Raw genomic sequence first — 20,016 nt, 5'->3', positions numbered from 1 at the left:
CCCGCGCTGGCCCTTGTCACGCAGCGTGATTTAGGGTTTCCTCTCCCTTCCCATTAACCGCCACCTTCCCATCACCGCCGCGCGCCCGCCATCGCGGCTGCCGGCCGGCGCTTTCAGCTCCGCGCGGAGACTGGCCCGGCTTCCTTGATGGGCTCCTCTGAGCACTAATTGCTTCTGTTCATTTAAACCTGTTCGCTAATTTGCAGTGGCCCTTTATTAAGTTGGATGCAGCCCAAATTACACCATAAATTACACGCACAAGGGGACTGGGTGTCGGGTGGGATAAATGGGCTGGTCGTTCCCTCCCCCCGCCCCCCCCGCCGGGGAGCTGAGCGCTGGCGCGGTGCCACTCGTGCGATGAGCTGGGCAGGTCTCAGCCTCCTGCCGAACTTCCCTCTGCCCCTTTCCACCCGCCTCCGAAACCAGAGGCGGCTGATGTGTCGCAGGCTGAGCCGCGCCGCCCTTTCCTCCCCGCAGGCCCCGGCGGTGGTCTGTCCAGCTGATCGGCGCTCACCCCCGACACGTGTGCACCCATGCACATACACCCCCCCACACACACGCGTGTGCGTGTGCATGCTGCTTTCCCTGCAGGCCCGGTGACGTCACTGTGCTCCGAGCCGGCAGCCTGCTCCCTGTCCTCACCTTTTAATAACCGGGGAATTCATTAATAATTGAAATCAACATGCTCCTTTCCAGGGCGGCGGAGTTTTATTAAGGCAGGGGCAAGGAGCTGCCAACCCCTGGCTGCAGCCATTTCCTAAATAACTGCTAGCAGTTAAAATGCAATTAATTCTTTCTTTCTTTTTTTTTTTCCTTTGAATCGAGGACTCTGCTTTGCTGCAAGAGCAGCAGGGGAGGAGAGGAAGGGGCTCTGGCACTTCCCTGCCGGAGTAAGGGAGCAGGGATTCCTCGGTGAACCCCCTGCTCAGCTCGGCACGGGGACTCCGCGGGGCTGGATCCGGGGAGGGCAGAGATGCTGGCATCTCACCAGCAGCAAGGAGCTATGCCCGTCCTCGCTGCCAGCTGGTGTTTAACAGCAGAGACGTGCAGAACAGGGCAGGAAACCCCAGCCCTGCTTCCCCCTGCATGCAGCGGGGCAAGGGGACAGGACAGACCCGTGCAACAGAGGCTTTGCTCTCTGGAGACCACAGCCCCAGCTCCCCTCAACGCAATGAGATGAGCCCCAGGTGGAAACGAGCCTGCTTCTGCCCTGGTCCTTCCACGCCAGGGGCCCCTTACCTGATGTTCAGCTGCGTGAGCTTCTCCAGCTCCTGCTCCATGTGCTCCTGCAGCTCCCCTGGGCGCAGCAGCACCTGGCAGATGGGGCAGATCGGGGCCTGGCTGTCGAACAACGTGGCCTTCTTCTTGCCTGTGGGGACACAAGGGGTTGGGAAGCATCAGTGCAAACCGGTCCAGATAAACCATCATCTCCACCACCATCCGCCCTGACGCAGTCCCCGAACCTGCCAATTCGCCTGCCGCAGGGAACCCAGCAAGCCCAGGGCAGGGCGGGAGGGCGTTAACGCTCTGCCTGCATGGCTGGGGTATCACGTGGGGGTATCAAGTGTGCATCCTGGCAAAGATTTCCTCCAGACACCCGGCGTGAGAATCACTGGTATCTGGGGTTTCCTGACCTGATTTCCCTGCTGGGCTGGGCCAGGTGAAGATGCAGCAGATCTGCAGACATGCCCGGGGTCCAGGGGGATGGTAGATGGATCTCTGCAGCCCTGTGGGTTTACTTTCTCGGGCTCCCCTGGCTGCACCCCCCCTTGCACATAGCCCAGGGCTGGCTCTCGTTTAGTGTCTGTACAGCGCCTGGCACAGACAGGCTTGCAGTGGGGCTCCCAGATGCTCCAACAATACACCCGTAAATCAGAGTGTTCCTGGTGTTCCCACACGCCTCAGTTTCCCCATCTCCACGGCACAGGGAGAGACACCGTGGCATTAGTTATTACGACGTGTCGTTGCAGCCCCCTCCACCCTTGGACACCATCCTCCTCCCCCTTGCAGCATGGAGGGACATGGGCAAGTCCACACCGAGTGTCGGTGGCAGAGTGGACCGGGACCCGGCAGCCCAGTCCCACCCCGGTGCCCACCGGGAATTGCCCGGGGCAGGGACTCACTGGACATATCTTGGAGCAATGTGCTCAGACCACAGGGCTCCTCACCCCCTCGCAGGGCAATCCCCGGGACCCCGCATTACACCAGGGGCCTGCTGCCATGTGCTGGGTCAGACCTTAGACCCGTCCTGGACACGGATGGGAGAGCGAAGGGGACAGGATCAGGGTTTTACACTGTTACACCCCAGCACTGCATCCTGATGGGCCTGATCCCTCCTCTGGACACTGAGGGGCCTGGCAGGGACCCGTCTCTGGAGCGAGGCCGATGGGCAGCGCTGATATAAAGCCAATAACGTCCAGCCCGGCCCTGCTCCCCGCTGTCCCAGCGCGGCCGCGCATCGGGGGCGGTGTGAGCCCGGCTCCGGGGAGCGGGACGAGCTTCGCTGCAGCCCGGAGCCCTCCCGGGATTATTTACTCATGCATCAGATGCGGCGCCAACAGGCTGAACCCCAGCCCGAGGCAGGAAGGGGCCAGAAAGGCGCCGGGCAGAAGCCAAAAGGGACCGTTTGACGGCCGCATGCAGCAGGGGCTCAAGGGACGGCCCCGATCCTAAGAGAAAACACCGGGGCGCGACTGGCTCGGGGCTGGGCGGTGCCTGCCGTGGGGTTTCCCAGGCACCAACCTCCCCCCCCACCCCCGCTGCTTTTTTGGGTGGGGAAACTGAGGCAGAGGAGGAGGCAGTCCCTGCCACTCGGGGTGAGAGGTGGGAACGATCCCGCAGGGTCTGGCTCTAACCACTAGGCTGGCTCCCCTTTGCAGAGCCGAGGAGAGCGCTCCCAGCCTGTCACGCGTGCAGCGCCCAGGCCTCACTGCTCCAACCGCCAGGCGTGACTGCCCTCCTGGCTCGGCCCAGGACCATCCCGTCTGGGCGCAGCCTCACCCTCGCAGCGGCCGCGCGTGCTGACCCCGGCGTGCCAGGACTCCCACTTCCCCTTGGAGCCCGGCCACCTTTGTGCAGCCGGGCCCTGAAATAGCCCAGGAGGGTCCCCCCGGCCACTATTTATAGCCCCCGTTCCTGCCGCGAGACAATGCCACGCTCCCAAAATAAACAGGCGGACGGGAAATCCGGCCGGAGCAGCACGCTGCCCTCTGCCCCGGGCTCCCCCGCCCCTGCCCGGGGGCTCGGCGTGGGCACCCCGTGCCAGGGCTTCCTTTCCCATCGCCGTGGCCCGGCTGGCACTGCTCCCAAGTCACCTCGGCTGCGCAGAGAGGTCAGCCCCGAAGCCAAACCCTTCCCCAGAGCCCCGAGAGCGATGGCTGGAGACCAGCTCCGTGCGCGCTGCTACCACGGGGGTGGCTGCACTGCCACCAGCAGCAACGGGCCATGTTTTCCAGGGCACCAAAGGATTCAATTTGGCCGCCAAAGACTCAGGGCAGGCTGCTAGCATGGACCCCCGGTGCTGGTGCAGGCTCTTCCCAGGGGGACGCTGCCCGCCGGGCTCTGCTGCCCAGGCAGCGCCAGAGGTTGCCTGTCCCCAGAGTCAGTCGCAATTGCACCTACAATGTCCCCCGCAGCCAGGCGGTACCTGAGTCCGGGCCGCGCTGCTGGAGAGGCAGAGACGTGACAACCATGGGCCTTTGGGCACATACGAGCCTAGTCCTTCCCCATCTAGCAGGTGCCCGCGGCTCCCTGCTCTCTCCCCCAAAGCTGCTCCAGATGCGAGGGTATTAGGCCAGGGAGCTGTGTGCGAAGCTCTGGGCTGGCCCTGGGGGTCTCCCCCCGTCCCGTGTTTTCAGTGCTGGGAGTTGGTTTTGGACGGGGAGGCAGAAGGATGAGATGTCCCCGTCTCAGGATCGGCCTGACCTCCACATCCAGGCTGGCTGGGTACCACGGATGCTCTGGGGACCGCATCCATGCATCTGTACCACATGCCTGCAGAGCCACGTGGCAGGGGTCCCATCGCCTCTGAAGCAAGTAGGCACGGGTGCCTGGGGTCTAACAAGATGAGATCCGCTGCTGCAGAGGACGCAGGTGCGGAGAGTGACCCAGCCCCGGTCAAACCCTCCTGGGGACCCACAGGCAAGCGGTAGGGATGTCCCGGGCCCGGTGCCTACGAGACAAGCCCCTTCCCTTTCCATCCCTGACCTTCTCCCTCTCCGTTTCCAACCCCTGGCCCTTGAGGCCTGCTGCAATCCCCTGGGCTGAAGCCAGCCACCCCGTGTCACGGCGTGCGGGGGCCGTGGTGGTCCCGTGCCGCAGGGGCCGTGCCGAAAGCCCCCACGGCACGGGAAGTGCTGACACAGCCTCCCTGGAGGCATCGCGGCTGCAGGCACCGGCAACCCCCCTATCCGCCCTGGCACATTTCCGCGGCGATTATTTCCATCTGATGATGGGGCTGGTGTTATTTGTGTACTGATAGCAGATATCGCGGTGACAAGCTGCTTCTCCTCCCCGCTCGGAAAACAATCATCCCCAGCAAGCCTCCTATTAGCTCGGAAATGGCCCAGCACGCTGGGCTGCCCGTGGCACCGCGCCCTGACAGTAAGTGGTGGGGAAGGGGCTGCCGCGGGCAGAGGGGAGGAAGGTAACGGCGAGGCGACCGGCGGGGAGATGGCAGCGCGGGGCCTGGGAACAAGGTGACAGAGCAGGGACCATGCACGTGGGGCCTTACGGCAAGGGGCATCTCCCCTCCGATGCCATCAGGATTGCTCCACAGCCCGGCCCCTCGTGCAGTCCCTTGCACGCACGCGGAGGGCGTGCCACGTGCACGTGGATTAGGTGCCCCGCACCCACCTTCCCAGGTGCAGCAGCTGCACCAGGCTCAAGGCAGCGGAGCACCAGGCTGGGGGGGTCCGATGTTGGACTCGATGCTCTTTCGAGGTCCCGTCCAGCCCTTAATTTCTATGATTTTAATTCCTGCAATGTAATCAGAGCTCATCTGGGGAAGCAATTCCAGAAGCCAGCCCCAGCCGGGTGCACGGCCTGAGCCGGTGTCCCGGGACTACGCACCGGTGCGGGCGGGGGGGGGACGGGCTCGGCAGCAGCTCTGCAGAAAAGGAGCTGGGGGGGGCAGTGGACAAGAAGATGGACAGGAGCCAGCAGTGCGCCCGTGGTGCCAAGAAGGCGACCGGCATCCTGGGCTGCATCGGTAGGAGCGCTGCTGGCAGATGGAGGGCAGTGATGCTTCCCCTCCATTTGACACTGGTGAGGCCACATGTGGAGTCCTGTGTCCAGCTGTGGGCTCCCACTACAGAAAGGATGTGGACACGTTGGAGAGAGTCCAGTGGAGGGCAAGGAAAATGGTTGTGGGGCTGGGGGCCAGGACTGGTGAGGAGAGGCTGAGGGACCTGGGCTGACTGAGTCTGGAGAAGAGAAGACCGAGGGGGATTGACTAGCAGCCGTCACCTCCCTGCCGGGGGGCTGCACAGAGGATGGAGCTGGGCTGGTCTCAGTGGGGGAGATGACAGAGCAAGGAGCAATGGGCTGAAGTTGCAGCAAGGAAAGTTGAGGTTGGATATTAGGAAAAACCTTCTCGCTAGGAGAGTAGCAAAACACTGGAAAAGGTCACCCAGAGCGGTGGTGGAGTCTCCATCCTTGGAGGTGTTGAAGGCCCGGGTAGACCAAGCCTTGGCCGGGATGATGTCCTTGGGGCTGGTCCTGCTTGGAGCAGGGGGTTGCACGAGACGTGACCTCCTGAGCTCCCTTCCCACCCTCATTGTCTGTGATTCTGTGATTTGCCACGTAGCAAAGGCCACATGCACACTGCGAATGCCCCAGCCTGCAGAGCCATGCCACCCCACTCTGCGCGTACCACTGTGCGGCCTTGGGGGAGAGCAAACGAGCACTGCCGAGGGGCAGGGCCCGTCGGCCTGACGTGGCTGCACTGCTTCCAGCTGGGAGGGAGAGCGGCGTCACGCCGCTCGGCTCAGTACATTTGCAGGGAGACACGGCCTCCCAGGCCTCTGTGGCACCCGTGTTTCTGCCCCAACCGGGAGCCTTGGAAGAGCTTGTCTGGGTTGAAGGATGCTTTGGGGGAGACCACTGGGGAGCCCTGCCTAGATGATGAGCTGCAACAAGAGCAAGTGCAAAGTCCTGTCCTTGGGCTAGAACAAAAGGGCGATGGCAGAAAGGATGGAGATGGGCTTTTTCTCTGTGGTCGCCGGGCCAGAAGCACCAGCCTCAAGCTGCAGCAGGGGACATCAAAGCTGGAGAAAGCTTCTGGCTCTGAGGGTGGTCAAGCACTGGACCAGAATACCCAGAGACACGGCAATCTCCATCCTCGGGTGCACAGACACGTGGCCGGGATGGGTTAATCAGGGTCGATCCTGCCTTGAGCAGGGGGCTGGGCTTGGTCCCAGCCCTGCTTTCCTGTGATCCTATGACGGTCCCAACAGCTGGTCTTGGCACCCCACAAATGCCCAGGAGATCCTTTCGGGGTGCCATGGGGCGTCAGCCTGGTAGATGGGGTCACAAGAGCTTTCAACCAGGATCTGTCGTGTCCAGCTCCTCCCCAGGTCTCTGTTCTTCGCACCAGAAACACCGCTCTGGCCTTCTCCCAGCGCTGAAACAGGAGTAGCTGCCACTCGCCAAACTTAACGGGAGGTGCCTGGAGTCTAAAAAGGTTGCAAACCGCTGGCCTGGAAACACGACAGCGCAGCCTAATGCCTTGGCACGGAGACTTTTTAGCGGACGGTCGGCACGGCCCAAGCGGCGCGTCTCCAGCCGTGCCCAGCGCCAGCGGGCAGCGCGGGGCCCGGACCTCCGAGCCCCCGCGCCCGGTCCACAGTGCCCGCGGCTGCTCGTGGCAGGAGAGAGGAAGACGGATGGAGCCGGGCCATAATTTGAGAACGGGAGCGAGCCTGGACATCCAATCGCTTTACAAATCAGGGGAGAGGCAGCGCGAAGGAGGCGGTGGCGGGGGGTAAGGGGGAGAGGAGTGAAAAGGCCGCGCAGGGAAATGCATCACAATTACTGTCTGAGCTCTAATGAGGAGCCTGTCATGAGGCTGTCATCCTGCGGAAAGCCACCTACTCAGAAAGATTCAATAAAAAAGTAGCAGAGAGATAAAAAAGAGATATATTTCAGCCCTTGCTAATATTCTTTTCATTTGTCCCAGCACAAAATAAGATACTGCACTTAACCGGCTCGGTTAAAATGAAACGGGGGGGGCGGGGCAGGAGGGAGCAGGCTTGATCAATACCACTAAAAGCCGGGAGACACGGTGATGGAGTGCAATTTTTTTGTCTGTGCTGAAGCCCGGCAGAGGCCCGGGCGGTGTAATTTATGATTCGCACGCATGCCGGCTAACTAGCGCCTGACAAGACAATGAATTCTCGATGAGAGGGAACGCCAGGAGGAAAGGGAGCGCGTGGCGCGGAGCCGACAGGAGGAGAGGGGCAGGCCACGGCGTGGTCTCGCCAGCGCCACGTGGGAGCGCCTGCTCCCCGGCCTGTCCCTCCCGCCCGGTCACCGCCTTGCCTGGCTTTCCCCCTCCCCGGGCCAGGTCCGGCCCCGCGGGGGCCGTGCTGGGAGGGGTGTGGAGCAGACCTGCCTCGCTGCGTGCCAGCTGCGAGCTCAGAGGAGACGAGCCCCGCGTCTTCTCCCGCCAGCCGTCCCCGGGATGCTCACGCGCCCGCCCGGCAGCTGTGGGCCCACCCAGGTCAAGGGCAGCTTTGCCCGGGACTTCGGCCGGACCCGGACTGCGGAGCCCGGGGCGGCTGGGAAGGGAAACGGCTCCTGGGGAAGCCAGAAACGTTGGGCTCCCGGTCGCACGCTGGTCTTCCACGTGGCCTCGCTAGTGCAAGGGCCCCGCAGCACCCAGTGCTCGCACTCACGCCAACGGTGCCCTTGGGACTGGTTTAGTGGTGCCCTTAGAACTGGTTTGCGGTGGTTAATAGCACCCTCGGGACTAGTTTGCACTGGTTAGTGGTGTCCTGGGGACTGGTTTGCACTGGCTAATGGTGCCCTTGGGACTGGTTTAGTGGTGTCCTGGGGACTGGTTTGCACTGGTTAGTGGTGTCCTGGGGACTGGTTTGCACTGGTTAGTAGGGCCCTTGGGACTGGTTTGCACTGGTTAGTAGGGCCCTTGGGAGGGCCAGGCTTTGCCGTCCAACAGGCCCATGCCTCTGCAGCCGGGCAGGACTCAGGAGGGGCTGGAGCCGGGATTACGGCCTGCAGGAGGGGGCCGGGCAGCCGGGGCGAAGAGACTCGGGGGCAGCCGTGGGATGGGAGAGGGGGCTGCCAGGTCACACGATGCTGTCGGACAGAGCCAGGCGACAGGGGCCTGCGGCCTGGGGAGGGAGACGCCATAGCCCTGACTGCGTGGCCCAGGCTGGCACAGAGCACAGCTGCCCCCGGGGTGTGACCAGAGGTGCCTGGGTCCCGAGGGGTGTCGGCAAATCCCCCCTGCCCCCGATTTCTGACACCCAAGGGCCCTAGGAGGGCCCATTCTGTGGCCCAGAAGGCCACGGCTCCCCACCCGTGCCACGCTGGCCCCATCCAGAGGGACCTGGGGGTCCTCTGTCCCGGCAGCTCGACACCCGACTCTGATGGGATCAGGCCCGTCGTGGGCCCCGCCGGTCTGGACCAGGAGCCCCGGGGGTGCTGCTCGCTGCTTCGCCCCGTGCCAGGATGAGGCCTCCGGGCCCTTGCCCGGCTCCTCCAGCCTCCTCCCACGCCCCTGACTCGGGTGATCCACGGAGGCGCCATCCCTGCCAGGGGTGGTGGGGCAGGGGCTTGTCCTGCCTCTCGGCCCCCGGCACGCGCGGCTCCCCTCCCCACCGGCGGGTAGGTGGGCGGGCGCGCGGGGGGCACACATCGAAAACACAGATATTGAACTGTCAAAACTATTTCCTACAAGAAAATAGATTCATCAGCTTGCAGCAGGCAGGGTCAATGCCACGCTCCCCCCGCGCCAGCGCCCGCACATGCCGGCGCATACCCAATGCCTCGACGCAGCCCCGGCACTTTAGCTTGTAGCTCAGGGCCCTTAAGTGACTTTGAGAAATGGATAATCGATTATCATTCCACGGGCCTCTCTGCAGATTTATCCGGAGAATGCCGAGCAGCCGGGGCCGCGGCGCAGCCGGGCCGCCTGGCCCAGACGCCCGTCGCCTGCGCTCCCTCCCCGGCTCGGGAAATCGCACCCTGAGCACGGCTGGGTTTAATCCATCAGTACACAATCAATGCACTCTGTAATCAACTCTTGATCACTTAATTTTACACATGTTGGCTGAATCCCTTTGTTTAATCACTAGATCAGGCTGCACGGTCGCGCGGCCCCCAGCCCCACCGAGCGCGGGCGGGGGCCTTCATTTCACCTTGAGGACAAGCAGTCGTGAATGCAGAGCTGCTGGGAGGGGAAGGAGAGGGGAGCAGGGCAGGGCACAGGGGGACGCGGCGGGAGGAAGGAAGGACTTGAGCCTCCGGCTGGTTTTCGGGACGTGAGACCCAAAGGAGCTGGCAGGCCGGCCTGGGCAAGACCCCTGTCGCAGGGGTCCCTGCGTCCCCCCAACCACCCCGTGGCTGCATTAGTGAAGGGATCTCACAATGCCCATCGGTCCCAGGCTGCGGCTCCTGCCTTGTGCCCTGCAGCCCTTTCCCACCTAGCACCCCCAGGAGAGGATCCCGACCCGGTGCCAGGCTGCTCCCACCGTGCAGCTGGGCGCCACCCCCTCTGCGGTCACATCCCCCCATCCAGGGAGCATCTGCGGCAAGCCCCAAGCATCCCCTGGCAAAGCCCCGACGCCTGGGCATCCTGCGCTGGCACCCCGCACCAGTACTGCTGCTCACAACAAAGCGTGAGAAGCACCCGCTCAGCCCCACACACTGCCTGTTGAGTGCTGGCAGCTCACGCCCTTCGCACGCCTGGCAGCCCACGTGCTCCAGACAGTCACGCATGCACGGCGAGTTCACGCACAACCGCCTGCCTGCAGCAAGCAGACAGGCTGGGCGAGCACCCGCACTTGCTCCAGGAGGACTGCAGCCGTGACTGGGAGCACACAGGCTTCAAAGAGCCCGCGGGGCGCCCGGCAGAGATGGCTGCACTCGGAGGAGGCAGAGCACCAATAAATAACGGGCAGAACAAAAGCTGCGCGGTGCCGCGCCGACCTCTCACGTGCCCCGGCTGCGCTTCCTCCAGCTCGGAGGGGACCCCCAGTGCAGCACGCACCAGCGGCACGGTCCCAAACCCTGGGGGTTTTAAATAAAACCGCTGGATCAGACAGCTGGCAAGCGCGGGGGGTGATCTGAACCCCCGGCATTTGGCGGGCAGCCCGCGGAAGGGACCCAGGCGTCCTGAGGTCCACCCAGCCTTGCTACTGCAGCTTGAAGCCTCCCAGTGCCGGGTTAATAAACAGATGACTTTTGGGGGACGTCTCTCCCAAGAGGTCTCCAAAACCCCTTGCTTCTAGTGTGTCATGTTGGGGGAGGAGCTGGCGGCATCCACTGACACGGGGCAGGAAAGTGGAGGGGGACGCATGCCTGGGGAGAAAAGGGACACACCCAGGGCCACCCAGCAAGTCAGTGGCAGGGCTGGGACGAGCCCCAGAAGGCGCCCAGCTGCAATAGGAGAGGCCACAGCATGGCCAGGGGATGCGCCCTGCAAAACCTTCCCTTAATTGCCCTCCACGTGCCAGCACAGCCCAGCCCAGCAGCCTGGGATTGTTTTAGTGAGTGAGGAGGGAGGGAAAAAAAACCAAGGGGAAAAACAACCTGCCAAGGCCTAATTAATATTTAATTTACTGCAAAATGTACTTATTATTTCCAAGTAATTGGCCGGCTGCACAGCTGTGACCACTAATGAATAGCGAGAGGGGAGACGGGGCTGGGGCAGGCCGCTCCGTGCCGCTTTCATGCACTTAATAAGGCAACAGAAACGGCTTTGATCTTTCCACACCCCCCCAGATCTAAAAATGGTAGCATGGCATCGAGCTTGGACTGGGGTCGCCTTGTTACCGCGGCCCCTTGAACGAGGGGGGAGCCAGGCCTGGCTTTGTCAAAGAGGCCGGCGTTGAAGCGCGCCGGGTCTGGCGGCCCCGATCGAGCATCGGCTCACCAAGCGCCGCGACGGGCAATGTTTGCGGAGCGGCTAATAGCGCAGCGGGTCGGCCGGCCCGGGCGGGCTTCGCTCCAGACCTCCCGGGTTGCAGCAGAGGTGCCCGGAGCCGGTGCCACTTTGCAAAGCTGCTCCTGGTGCACGATGATCGCTCCTTCTTCACCGCACAGAGGTGCTGAAGGCGCTGGGGGGGACCGTCCTCCGCCCCTGCCCTGGCCCGACGCCCCCGGCTCGGCTCTCCTGCGGTTGGATTCCAGGGAAGGGGGCAGGATCGGGGCCTCCCGTCTAAGCATTGCTCTGCTTCCTCTCCGCGACACCGATCAAAGCCCTGGCTCCGGCTCCCAGCCTCCCACAGACACACAGCAGCAGCAGGACCTCGGGCCAAATCCCTCCAGGGGGTAAATCCAGAGGATTCAAAGAAGGGAGGGGACGGGGAAGGCGCGAGTGGCTCTTGGCACGCGTGCGCTCCTCCACGTCCAAGTGTGTCGCACGGCCCTGCCCGGAGACGCTGCGTCACAACCGCTTCTCCCGGTGCCCGCCGGGACCTTTGCTCGCCCCGTTGGCTAAACCAAACACGGACTCAGACGCTGTCCTGGGACGAGCGGCGCGATGGCAGGCCGCCACGGCACGCACCGGAGGGGGCCGCGGCAAAGCCCGGAGAGCTGTTGAGGGGCTGGAGGGAGTTCAGAGACGAGCCGCCGGAGCGACTGGGGCTTGGCAGGCTGTCTGGGTCTGCGCGGCTTGGCGCAGGGACAGCGCCAGCGCCGGACCTGCCGCGGGGCCCTGGGGCCGTCTGCGCCGATGTCGCGGCTGCTCGGGTCAGAGACATCCTCTCTGTGGTGCGGGACCTGGGACAAATCACCTCTCGCTGGGTGCAATGGGTGGCACGGAGCAGCTTCCACCTGCCCCGGCGGGCGACCTCTGCAGACCCGGGGTAAACCGGGCTAACAGCACTAGCGCCTCCTTGCCGGCCCCGAGCGCCACCGGGCAGCCCCACCGCCGGCAGCTTTGCAGCCACAGACGCTGCAGGCAGTGGGAGATCACGGCATCAGCACCCCCCACCCCGGTGCAGCTGAGGGGGAAGCTCCCCGCAACTCCGTGCCCCCCGCACACGTGCACGTTGCCGTCTGGTGGCACTGCTCCGAAGCGCCCAATGCCTGCTTGCTAGGGGAAGGGTCCGCGGGGAGGGACGGTTGTCTCAGGGCAGCTCTAGGGCTACGATTCCCAAAAGATGCAAGCTCCGAATAGTGGCACAGAGCATCCCGATGCAGCCAGGAGCAGAAGCACCATCATGTGCAGGCTAGGCGATTTAGCAATGCCCCCTGGGTACTTACTTGAGCTTGCAATGAAGCAAACAAGCTCCCCGTGGGGCGACAAGCCTCTCTCCGTGCCCTTGGGGAACATCAGGCTTTTTTGTTCAGAGGATGCTTTTAAGGACTAAACACGGCAAACGAAACCGAGCTCTCCCAACACCCATCTGGAGCAGGGCCTGGGGTGCTCAGTCAGGGGCAAAGGGGTGTAAACTATGAAGCACGTAGCCGGGTACAGGGGAGCGCGCCCGCCTGTGCTAACGGCGGCAGGAAACGACATGTGAACCCAGCGGCCCCTCGGGAGGCTTGCAGGGAGCGCCGCACAGAGCCGGGTCGGCGCAAAGTGCTGGAGCCAAACAGAGCCCTTCCTGCCAGGCAGACGGGACGCAGCAGGACACGGGCAAGGAGGAAGGGAGAAGCTGGGAGGCATCCAGCTGAGCCCTGTGAGATGTCTTAGGGGCCCAAGCCCCTCAGGGGATCCAGTCCCCACTGGGGAAGCCGGCCGGGGGGTGAGGGCATGCAGCAGAGGTGCTCCTACTAGATCCAACAGCAGGCAGACATGGGCACGCACACATGTGCGCACTCATACACGCACGCATGTCTGCACACGTATATGCATGCACAGAGGTATAGACACAACCGCACACATGTGCACACACATGCATGCACATATGCATACACAGGTGCACCCACATAGGTGCATGCGCACATGCAGACACACATCCACATACAGGTGCGCACACATATACACGCAGCTGCCGAAGCGTTTTTAAACCCAAAAGCTTGCTAAAATTTATTTTCCAACTATTTAAGTTGGTCTAACAAAAGAGATCAGATTCACCCAAAGAACCTTGTCTGCCTGTGTCCTAAGACCAACCCTCTACAACCTACGCACATATATACACACATGCACATATGCATACACCTATCCACGCATGGGTGCACACCTATACACGCAGGCACACAATATATGCATTCAGATATGCACACACTCCTCCACACATGCACGTGGGCAAGCACATCAGCCTGCTATGCATGCGCGCGCGCACACACACGGAGCATGTTGCCAACCCCGCAGCAGAACCATAAAGGACCCGTGCAGGACTCGTGCCATGGAGACACATGCGAGTCGTCCTGGCTGCGGGCAGAGCGCAGCACGCAGCCCCGGGTCCTGCCCCCGCTGGCCTGGGGGACAGGAATGATTGCCAAGGCAGCGACAGCCCTCGGCTGCCCCGAGCCCCCCAGCACGGACCGCACCCCTCCTCTGCTGGTCTCGCTGGCTGGCCCTGAACGGCGGCGCTACCAAAAATCCTTCCCTTGCCTTGACAGTGGCTCTCGATGCACCGAGATTCCCGCCACATTTCTGGAGCCTGGCACTCGACCGGCGCCTCCTGGGCGATGCGAAGGACCCTCCCAGCATCCCAGGGAGGCAGGCAGCGCCATCCCGATGCTACCAGCAGGGAAACTGAGGCAGCAAGAAGAGCAGTGGATGGGGGTCATGGGGGACTTGGGCTGAGTTCCTGCCTCTGCTACTGACTCCCTGTGCGAACCTTGGGTCAGGCCCATCATCTCCCTCCTCTCTGGTCTCCCGGCCACGAACAAGGACCACGTATGTAAGCACCCGGGGTGCAGAGACCTGCTCACCCTGCTGGGACACCCAGTCTGCTGGAGGACCATGCCCCTTCCCCAGGCGGCTACACCAGCTGCCCAAAGACCCCAGGAGTCCTGGCTCCGGCTCCCCAGCCCTCCTGACCCCATCTCTCTTCATGCCTAAGAGGGGCCACAGCCAGGTGCAGCCACGGGCAAAGCCAGCCACGGTCCCGGCTTGGTGGCTGGGAGGGGCAGGGGGAGATGCCGAGGTCTTCCTAGTCGCCGGCCTGGCATCTCCCCCTGCCCGCAGTAAATAGGAAGGCCTCACCCCAGGGGACTGAACCTCTGCCGAGATGCAGGCGCTTTTGATGGAGAAATATAAATGTCTCCATCTCGGCGGCCGCTGCCTTGGCCCTAAACCCGAATGGCGGAGCTGATTGTTGGGTTCGATTTGTCCGACTCCGAGCCTGGGAAGTTTGGGCAGCTTCATGGACTGTGTTTTATGGAACCTCTCAGCAACCCTCCATAAAAAATGTATTAGATTAGTAATCTGAGTCCCAAACGACCAATTTGAAACGATTGCTTTCTTATGATTTTTCTGAAAGTGCCTGTTTCGTGAGGAATTGCTGGAAAAATCAGGCACGGTTTTTAGAGACAATGGTAACAGCACATCAGGGGGAGGGGGCGCGTTTGCTTAATTGTTATAAAAAAAAATCCCTCCTGTGCTCCATCTGCGGTGGCCTGGGTGACGCTAACCCCGCTCCAGATAATGCCGAGTCCCTATGCAGTGCCCTGAGGGCTTGGCAAAGGGGTGGCTGGATCACCCAGAGGGGAAACTGAGGCACAGAGAGGCGATATGGCAGCTGTCCAGGGCAAGGTGAGCAGGGTCCTCTCCCCCTTGCAGCCTCCAGCATTGAAGGTCTGATGCAGAGCCCGTGCCCCTCGCTCCTGTGAGCTCCCGATGCCCCTTTCCTCCCAGCACGGGTCCAGCCCCCTGTGCCTAAACCGTCAGCTCCACCGCATCTGGTGACAACGGGCTCCGCCCTTTAATGCCACCCTGGGGGGAAAAGACCTGCCTCGTGTTCATTTTAAACTTATTACTGTGCAGTTTCACTTTGTGCCCCCAGACCTTGCCCATCGGGGCATAGATGCTGCCCGGGGGCCATGGGTGAGGTAGAGGATGGAAATCGAGTCCTTATTAAGTGCCTACAGGAGACTCAGGCCGTGCGCGCAGCCGCAGCCCCGCACGTGCTGACACGCGCATGGAGACCGCGTGTGCACTGCTGCACCCCGCCGTGACAGTTCTCTTGCAGCACCCGGGGGGAGGGCAAAGCGGGAATATCTGTATTTTGCAAGCTGTCATCCTTAATGGCACCGGCGCAACGGTCTCGCCTGGCCACGGCTCCGAGGGAAGCCACATTTTAAAAAGAGCAACTGCTTCCCAGCGGCGGGAAACGCGGCGTCACTGGAGAGGTGACAATCCTGACTCGAGCCTTTAGCAAAATAATCCCTGTTTTGCCTTGGTAATGAATGGGCTTTTTGCAAGAGAGAATCCATTATAGCCAAGGGAGCTGGCACAAGGGTCCGTGAGCCACTTCCATCAATTGCTAGAAGATTTATATGTAAATATGTTAATGGCACTATTAATAATTTAATGGGGGCACGGCAAGCAGTGTTTACATAATAAATATGATTAAGCGTTTCCCTCGAATGAAGTTGCTGAACTGTCAGGCTCCCCTCGCTTATGATCCCCGTGGCTTTCAAATGTTAATTGCGCAACCGGAGAGAAGGGGCCCCAGCCACGCCGGACTGAAGACACGGCAGTCCCATCACGGAGCGCCACGTGGGGCAGGGCACGGGGTGGGAAGGAGCTGCAGCATGGGGGGATTTCTTTGATCGGTTCTGTACCATGGTAAATCTGAGGAGCTGGGATGTATCCCTTGCTGAGTAACCATATCATAAACAAGTGCCTCAGTGTTCACATCTGCTGAATGGGGTTAATAAAACCAATCTCCTCTATAAGGAGCAATGTGCACAGGGGCCAGAGGAGGATGCTGATGACCGGGATGGAGCAATCCCCAGGCCCCCAGGAAGGGGGGATGTATTGGCCAAACACAGCCTAGCAGGCTCTTGCATCGCTCCCAGGTCTCAGCGGAGCCCCTCCAATGCATGTATCCTGCAGGGAGAGCCGGCAGCCGGTTCCTCGAGCTGCCTCGAGCTGCTCGGACAGCCGTCCAGGGCCCTGCCGCCAGGGAGGCAACCGCCCGGAGAACCACCGCCGAGGAGGACCTGTGCTCCAGGCCGGCGCGGGAGAGAAGGGGTTAATTTAAACGCACCGCGAGGCCAATCTTGTCGAGGTGTCAAACGATAATTTTATATTAGGCCCTGTAATAGTTACTAGAGTTTTACTACAATAACTACGTGTCCAAGCAGAGTTTAATGAGAAAATCTATAGTTTTGCTATGGTATTTTCTCTTAGTTTGCATAATTCCCTGAACACAACCCAGTAAAGCTCTTGACCCGAGATAATAAAAAGGTGATAAAACAGAGCTGTAAAAACCAGCTTATATATATATATTTTTAAACAGCCACTACAAAATTATGGATCGTTTCCACCAGATAAGAGAAAAACAACAAAAAAAGTCTCTCCGGGCAGGATTCACGTCGAGGCACCGGGGGATGAATAAAAATGACGGGCCCAGAGGTGGGGTCCTGATCCTGCCTGGTGGAGCTCACGGGGATTTCAGGTCTCGGGAGGGGCTGCATTGGGGGGTGTCCTACAGGGCTGGGAGAGGGAAGGGTCTGAGAACCAGATCTGCAGGGACACCGGGAAACGTGGCTGCCCGGGGACGACCGCCCATGTCGGCTTGTGCGATCTCCAGGAGATGTGCAGGGGGATGTCTGTATGCACATACGTGTGTGTGTGTGTGTGTGTGTGTGTGCACGCATGATGCAAAGGGCAGAAGCGTGCATCTCCAACTGCACAGGCTGCTAAAGACAGCGGGAGTAGGTGGCAGGGTACGTGCAATGCGGCCCCCCGTGAAAGGCTTGCTGCGGGAGCAGGGACGGCCAGGGGAGCTGATCTGGATGCTGGCATGTGACACGGCTATGACACACGTGGGCGTGCATGCACTCTGGAGACAGAGCAAAGCACTCTGTTCATCTGCCCCCGGGGCAGCTGCCCCATCACCCCCTGGCCTGACACAGGAGGCCTAAAACGGATCACCTTTGAGGATCAGGTATGCGTTTCGGGGGAGACGACCCGCGGGCAGATTTGTGGTGAAAAAGTTGGAAGCTGCGCAGAGCAGAGGAGCTGGCGCGGGGCCCCTCCTCGCCCTCCGAGACGAAGCTAACCCTGATCCCCTCCCCGCAGTTGGTTCCTTCCGTTGAAAAATGAGATTTTTAAGGGATAAATGAAAACTAAGCTGCAGACTCTCGGGGTCTGGACACGGCTTTTTGCTGCTACAAAATGTTAGTGGGAGCAGAGTGCCGGCCTGCTCCCGCCGGAGGTCGCGAGCCGGGGGGTTCACGTCTCTCGGGGCTGGGTCCCTGTCCTGATGCTCAGCCTGAATGTGGGAATTGCCACGTCCTGGGTCAGAGCCAGGTCCGTCGTGCCCCGTCTCCAGCGTCACACAGCGGCAGAGCGCGGAGGTTGAAGGGAGAGAGACTGGGGCTGAGCAGGGGTTTCCCCCTTGCAGCCTCCAGCATCAGGGTTGTGCCCCTTGCCCCCGGCCTCGGCAGCTCCCGGTGCCCCTTTCCTCCGAGCCCGTGTCCAGTCCCTTGGTGGATCTGGCCACGCTCTCGGCTGCCACCACATCTGGCGGCCACGAGCCCCTCCCTTGAACGCCGCGCCAGGGGAAAAAGACCTGCCTGGTGCTGGTTTTAATTTAAACCGATGGCCTGCTCGTTCCACACGATAAACCCTACTGTTTGTGGGGTGAGAGAGTCCATACTAAACCCCCACTGACCTTCTCATCCCCGTTTTGCATTTTGCAAGCCCCTTCCCCCCGCTCTGTACGACCGTGCCTCTCTCTGAAGCCAACCCCTGCCGCCCAGCGCTGCATTTCCCCCTTCGCCGGCCACCAGCTTGGACCGTTCAGCTCTGGCGGAGCAAGAGGACCTGCGTGTCCTGCGCCCGAGCAGGCTGCCCCCAGGGCTTGGGGGCTCTCTGATGCACGGTGGGGCTGCTACTAGCCACGGTGCCTTATCATATGCCTCCTGGGGTCCCTATGGGTCTGGAAATTTGGCAGTGGGGGAGTTATCGTGCCCTGACCCGTCGCATTCAGCCCGGCACGACCGATCCCAACGCCAAGGTGCTGGTCTCGGGTGCTTGCCACAGGGACCCCAAAGGCCCTTGTGCTGCAAATCCTCTGGGCAAATGGAGACTCCCAGGGAAGGGGGTTGCACTGCCCGGGCCGGGCGGCGAACGCAAGGCAGAGCGTGGGACCCATCTGGCCTGAGCCTCCGAGCTGCTGGGAAGCCTGCCTCGGGGACGCGCATCGCCGCGGGCCAGCCCCCAGCTCTGCCACAGCTCCTCGACGGGCCGTGAGGTGGGCGAAGAGTCCAGGCCTCGAGCCCAGACCCGTCTGCAGAAGCTGCAGGTCTTTCTGCGGGGCCGGCAGGCTGCAGGTGGGACGCTGTCTCCGAGGGGGAGATGCGTCACCTCCGGGCGCTCGGTGGAGGGTGCATCCAGCTCCGCGCGGCTCTCCGTGTCAGCGGCTGTTGCCTCGAGGAGCATCTCCTCTGGCCGCCGCGAGACCCCAGGCTGTTACTACACAGCCCGCTGGTTTCGGGGGTGTCAGGCATCCGCACCCAGCGTCCAGTCCGGCACGGTGGGTATTTGAGGAGCGCCCGCTCTGGGCTGCGAACGCTGGCTGGCATTTGCGTCGCGATCTTCAAATCATAGAAATCACAGAATCAAAGGAAATGAGGGTTGAAGGGAGCTCCGGAGTCGCATCTAGTCCAACCCCTGCTCCAAGCAGGACCAGCCCCAACTACATCATCCCAGCCAAGACTTTGTCTACCTGGGTCTTCAAAACCTCCAAGGATGGAGACTTCACTCTCTGGGGAGCCTGTCCCAGTGCTTCACCACCCTCCTGGTGAGAAAGTTTTTCCTAATATCCAACTTCCCTTGCTGCAGCTTGAGCCCATTGCTCCTTGTCCTGTTGTCTGCCCCCACTGAGACCCGTCCAGCTCCAGCCTCTTTGCAGCCCCCGGCAGGGAGGTGACGACTGCTGTTCAGTCCCCCTTGGTCTTCTCTTCTCCAGACTCAATCAGCCCAGGTCCCTCGGCCTCTCCCCACCAGTCCTGCCCCCCAGTTCTTGAACCATTTTCGTTGCTCTCTCCAATTTCCCCAGGTCTTCGCAAGGGATGTGAAGGGCTTTCCAGAGACGTTGTGGGCGATGCCTTGCAAAGACGACACTCGCTCACCCACGTTTCACATCCGTCGAGGAGAGCGGGGACGATGACTGCAGGGTAGACGTGGATCCCGGCGTCTTTCCGGAGACGGCAGTGAAATAGGAGCCCCGTGGCCGGACGATGCCGTCCTCTGGCAGCATCTCCTCGCTACATCTCCTCCGGGACGGGCACTGCCGGGTGAATTACGAGCTACCGCCCGCATCGGTGGCACCCGCACCGCTGTGGCCTGTGCTCCGTGAGCGTGAGGATGGGTGCGTACGTGTCACATGCCCAGGACAACCCTGCACCTGCGGGAGCATCACTCATAGAAGGGACAAATCCCTTCGAGGAGGCTGTTCCCTGCAAAAGCCTGGGGTCCAGCTCTGTCTCTGAGCCCCCGGGCACAGGAGGCCTGGACGTGGGGTGCATCTTCCCCTTCCCTCATCGGGGCACCGGGACCGGGCACCCAGGTGTAGCGAGGGCCTTGTCGGGTGGATGCAAAGACGACCCTAGAGGCTCTTGGGCTCCCCGTGCCTCAGTTTCCCCCTCTGAAAAATGGGGGTAATTGGAAGGAGCGACAGCTGTCCGGACACCTGCGCATCC

At 61.8% G+C, this 20,016-nt stretch overlaps 1 protein-coding gene across 5 annotated transcripts in view; it reads right to left on the bottom strand.

Moving 5' to 3' along the window:
* RNF220 (ring finger protein 220) overlaps positions 1-20,016 on the bottom strand; it is a 225,998-nt gene that overhangs the window by 90,390 nt on the left and 115,592 nt on the right. For all 5 annotated transcript variants that reach the window (XM_090048411.1, XM_090048412.1, XM_090048415.1 and 2 more), the window contains exon 3: positions 1,240-1,369. In XM_090048411.1, coding sequence (XP_089904537.1) covers positions 1,240-1,369 — 130 coding nt within the window. The remainder of the gene's footprint in view (positions 1-1,239; positions 1,370-20,016) is intronic.

Source organism: Crocodylus siamensis, chromosome 5, assembly GCF_052110815.1.
Source record: "Crocodylus siamensis isolate JL-2025a chromosome 5, ASM5211081v1, whole genome shotgun sequence".
Classification (NCBI taxonomy): domain Eukaryota; kingdom Metazoa; phylum Chordata; order Crocodylia; family Crocodylidae; genus Crocodylus; species Crocodylus siamensis.
Note: the sequence above shows the minus strand (reverse complement) of the source record. Positions and strands in the feature narration are given on the sequence as shown.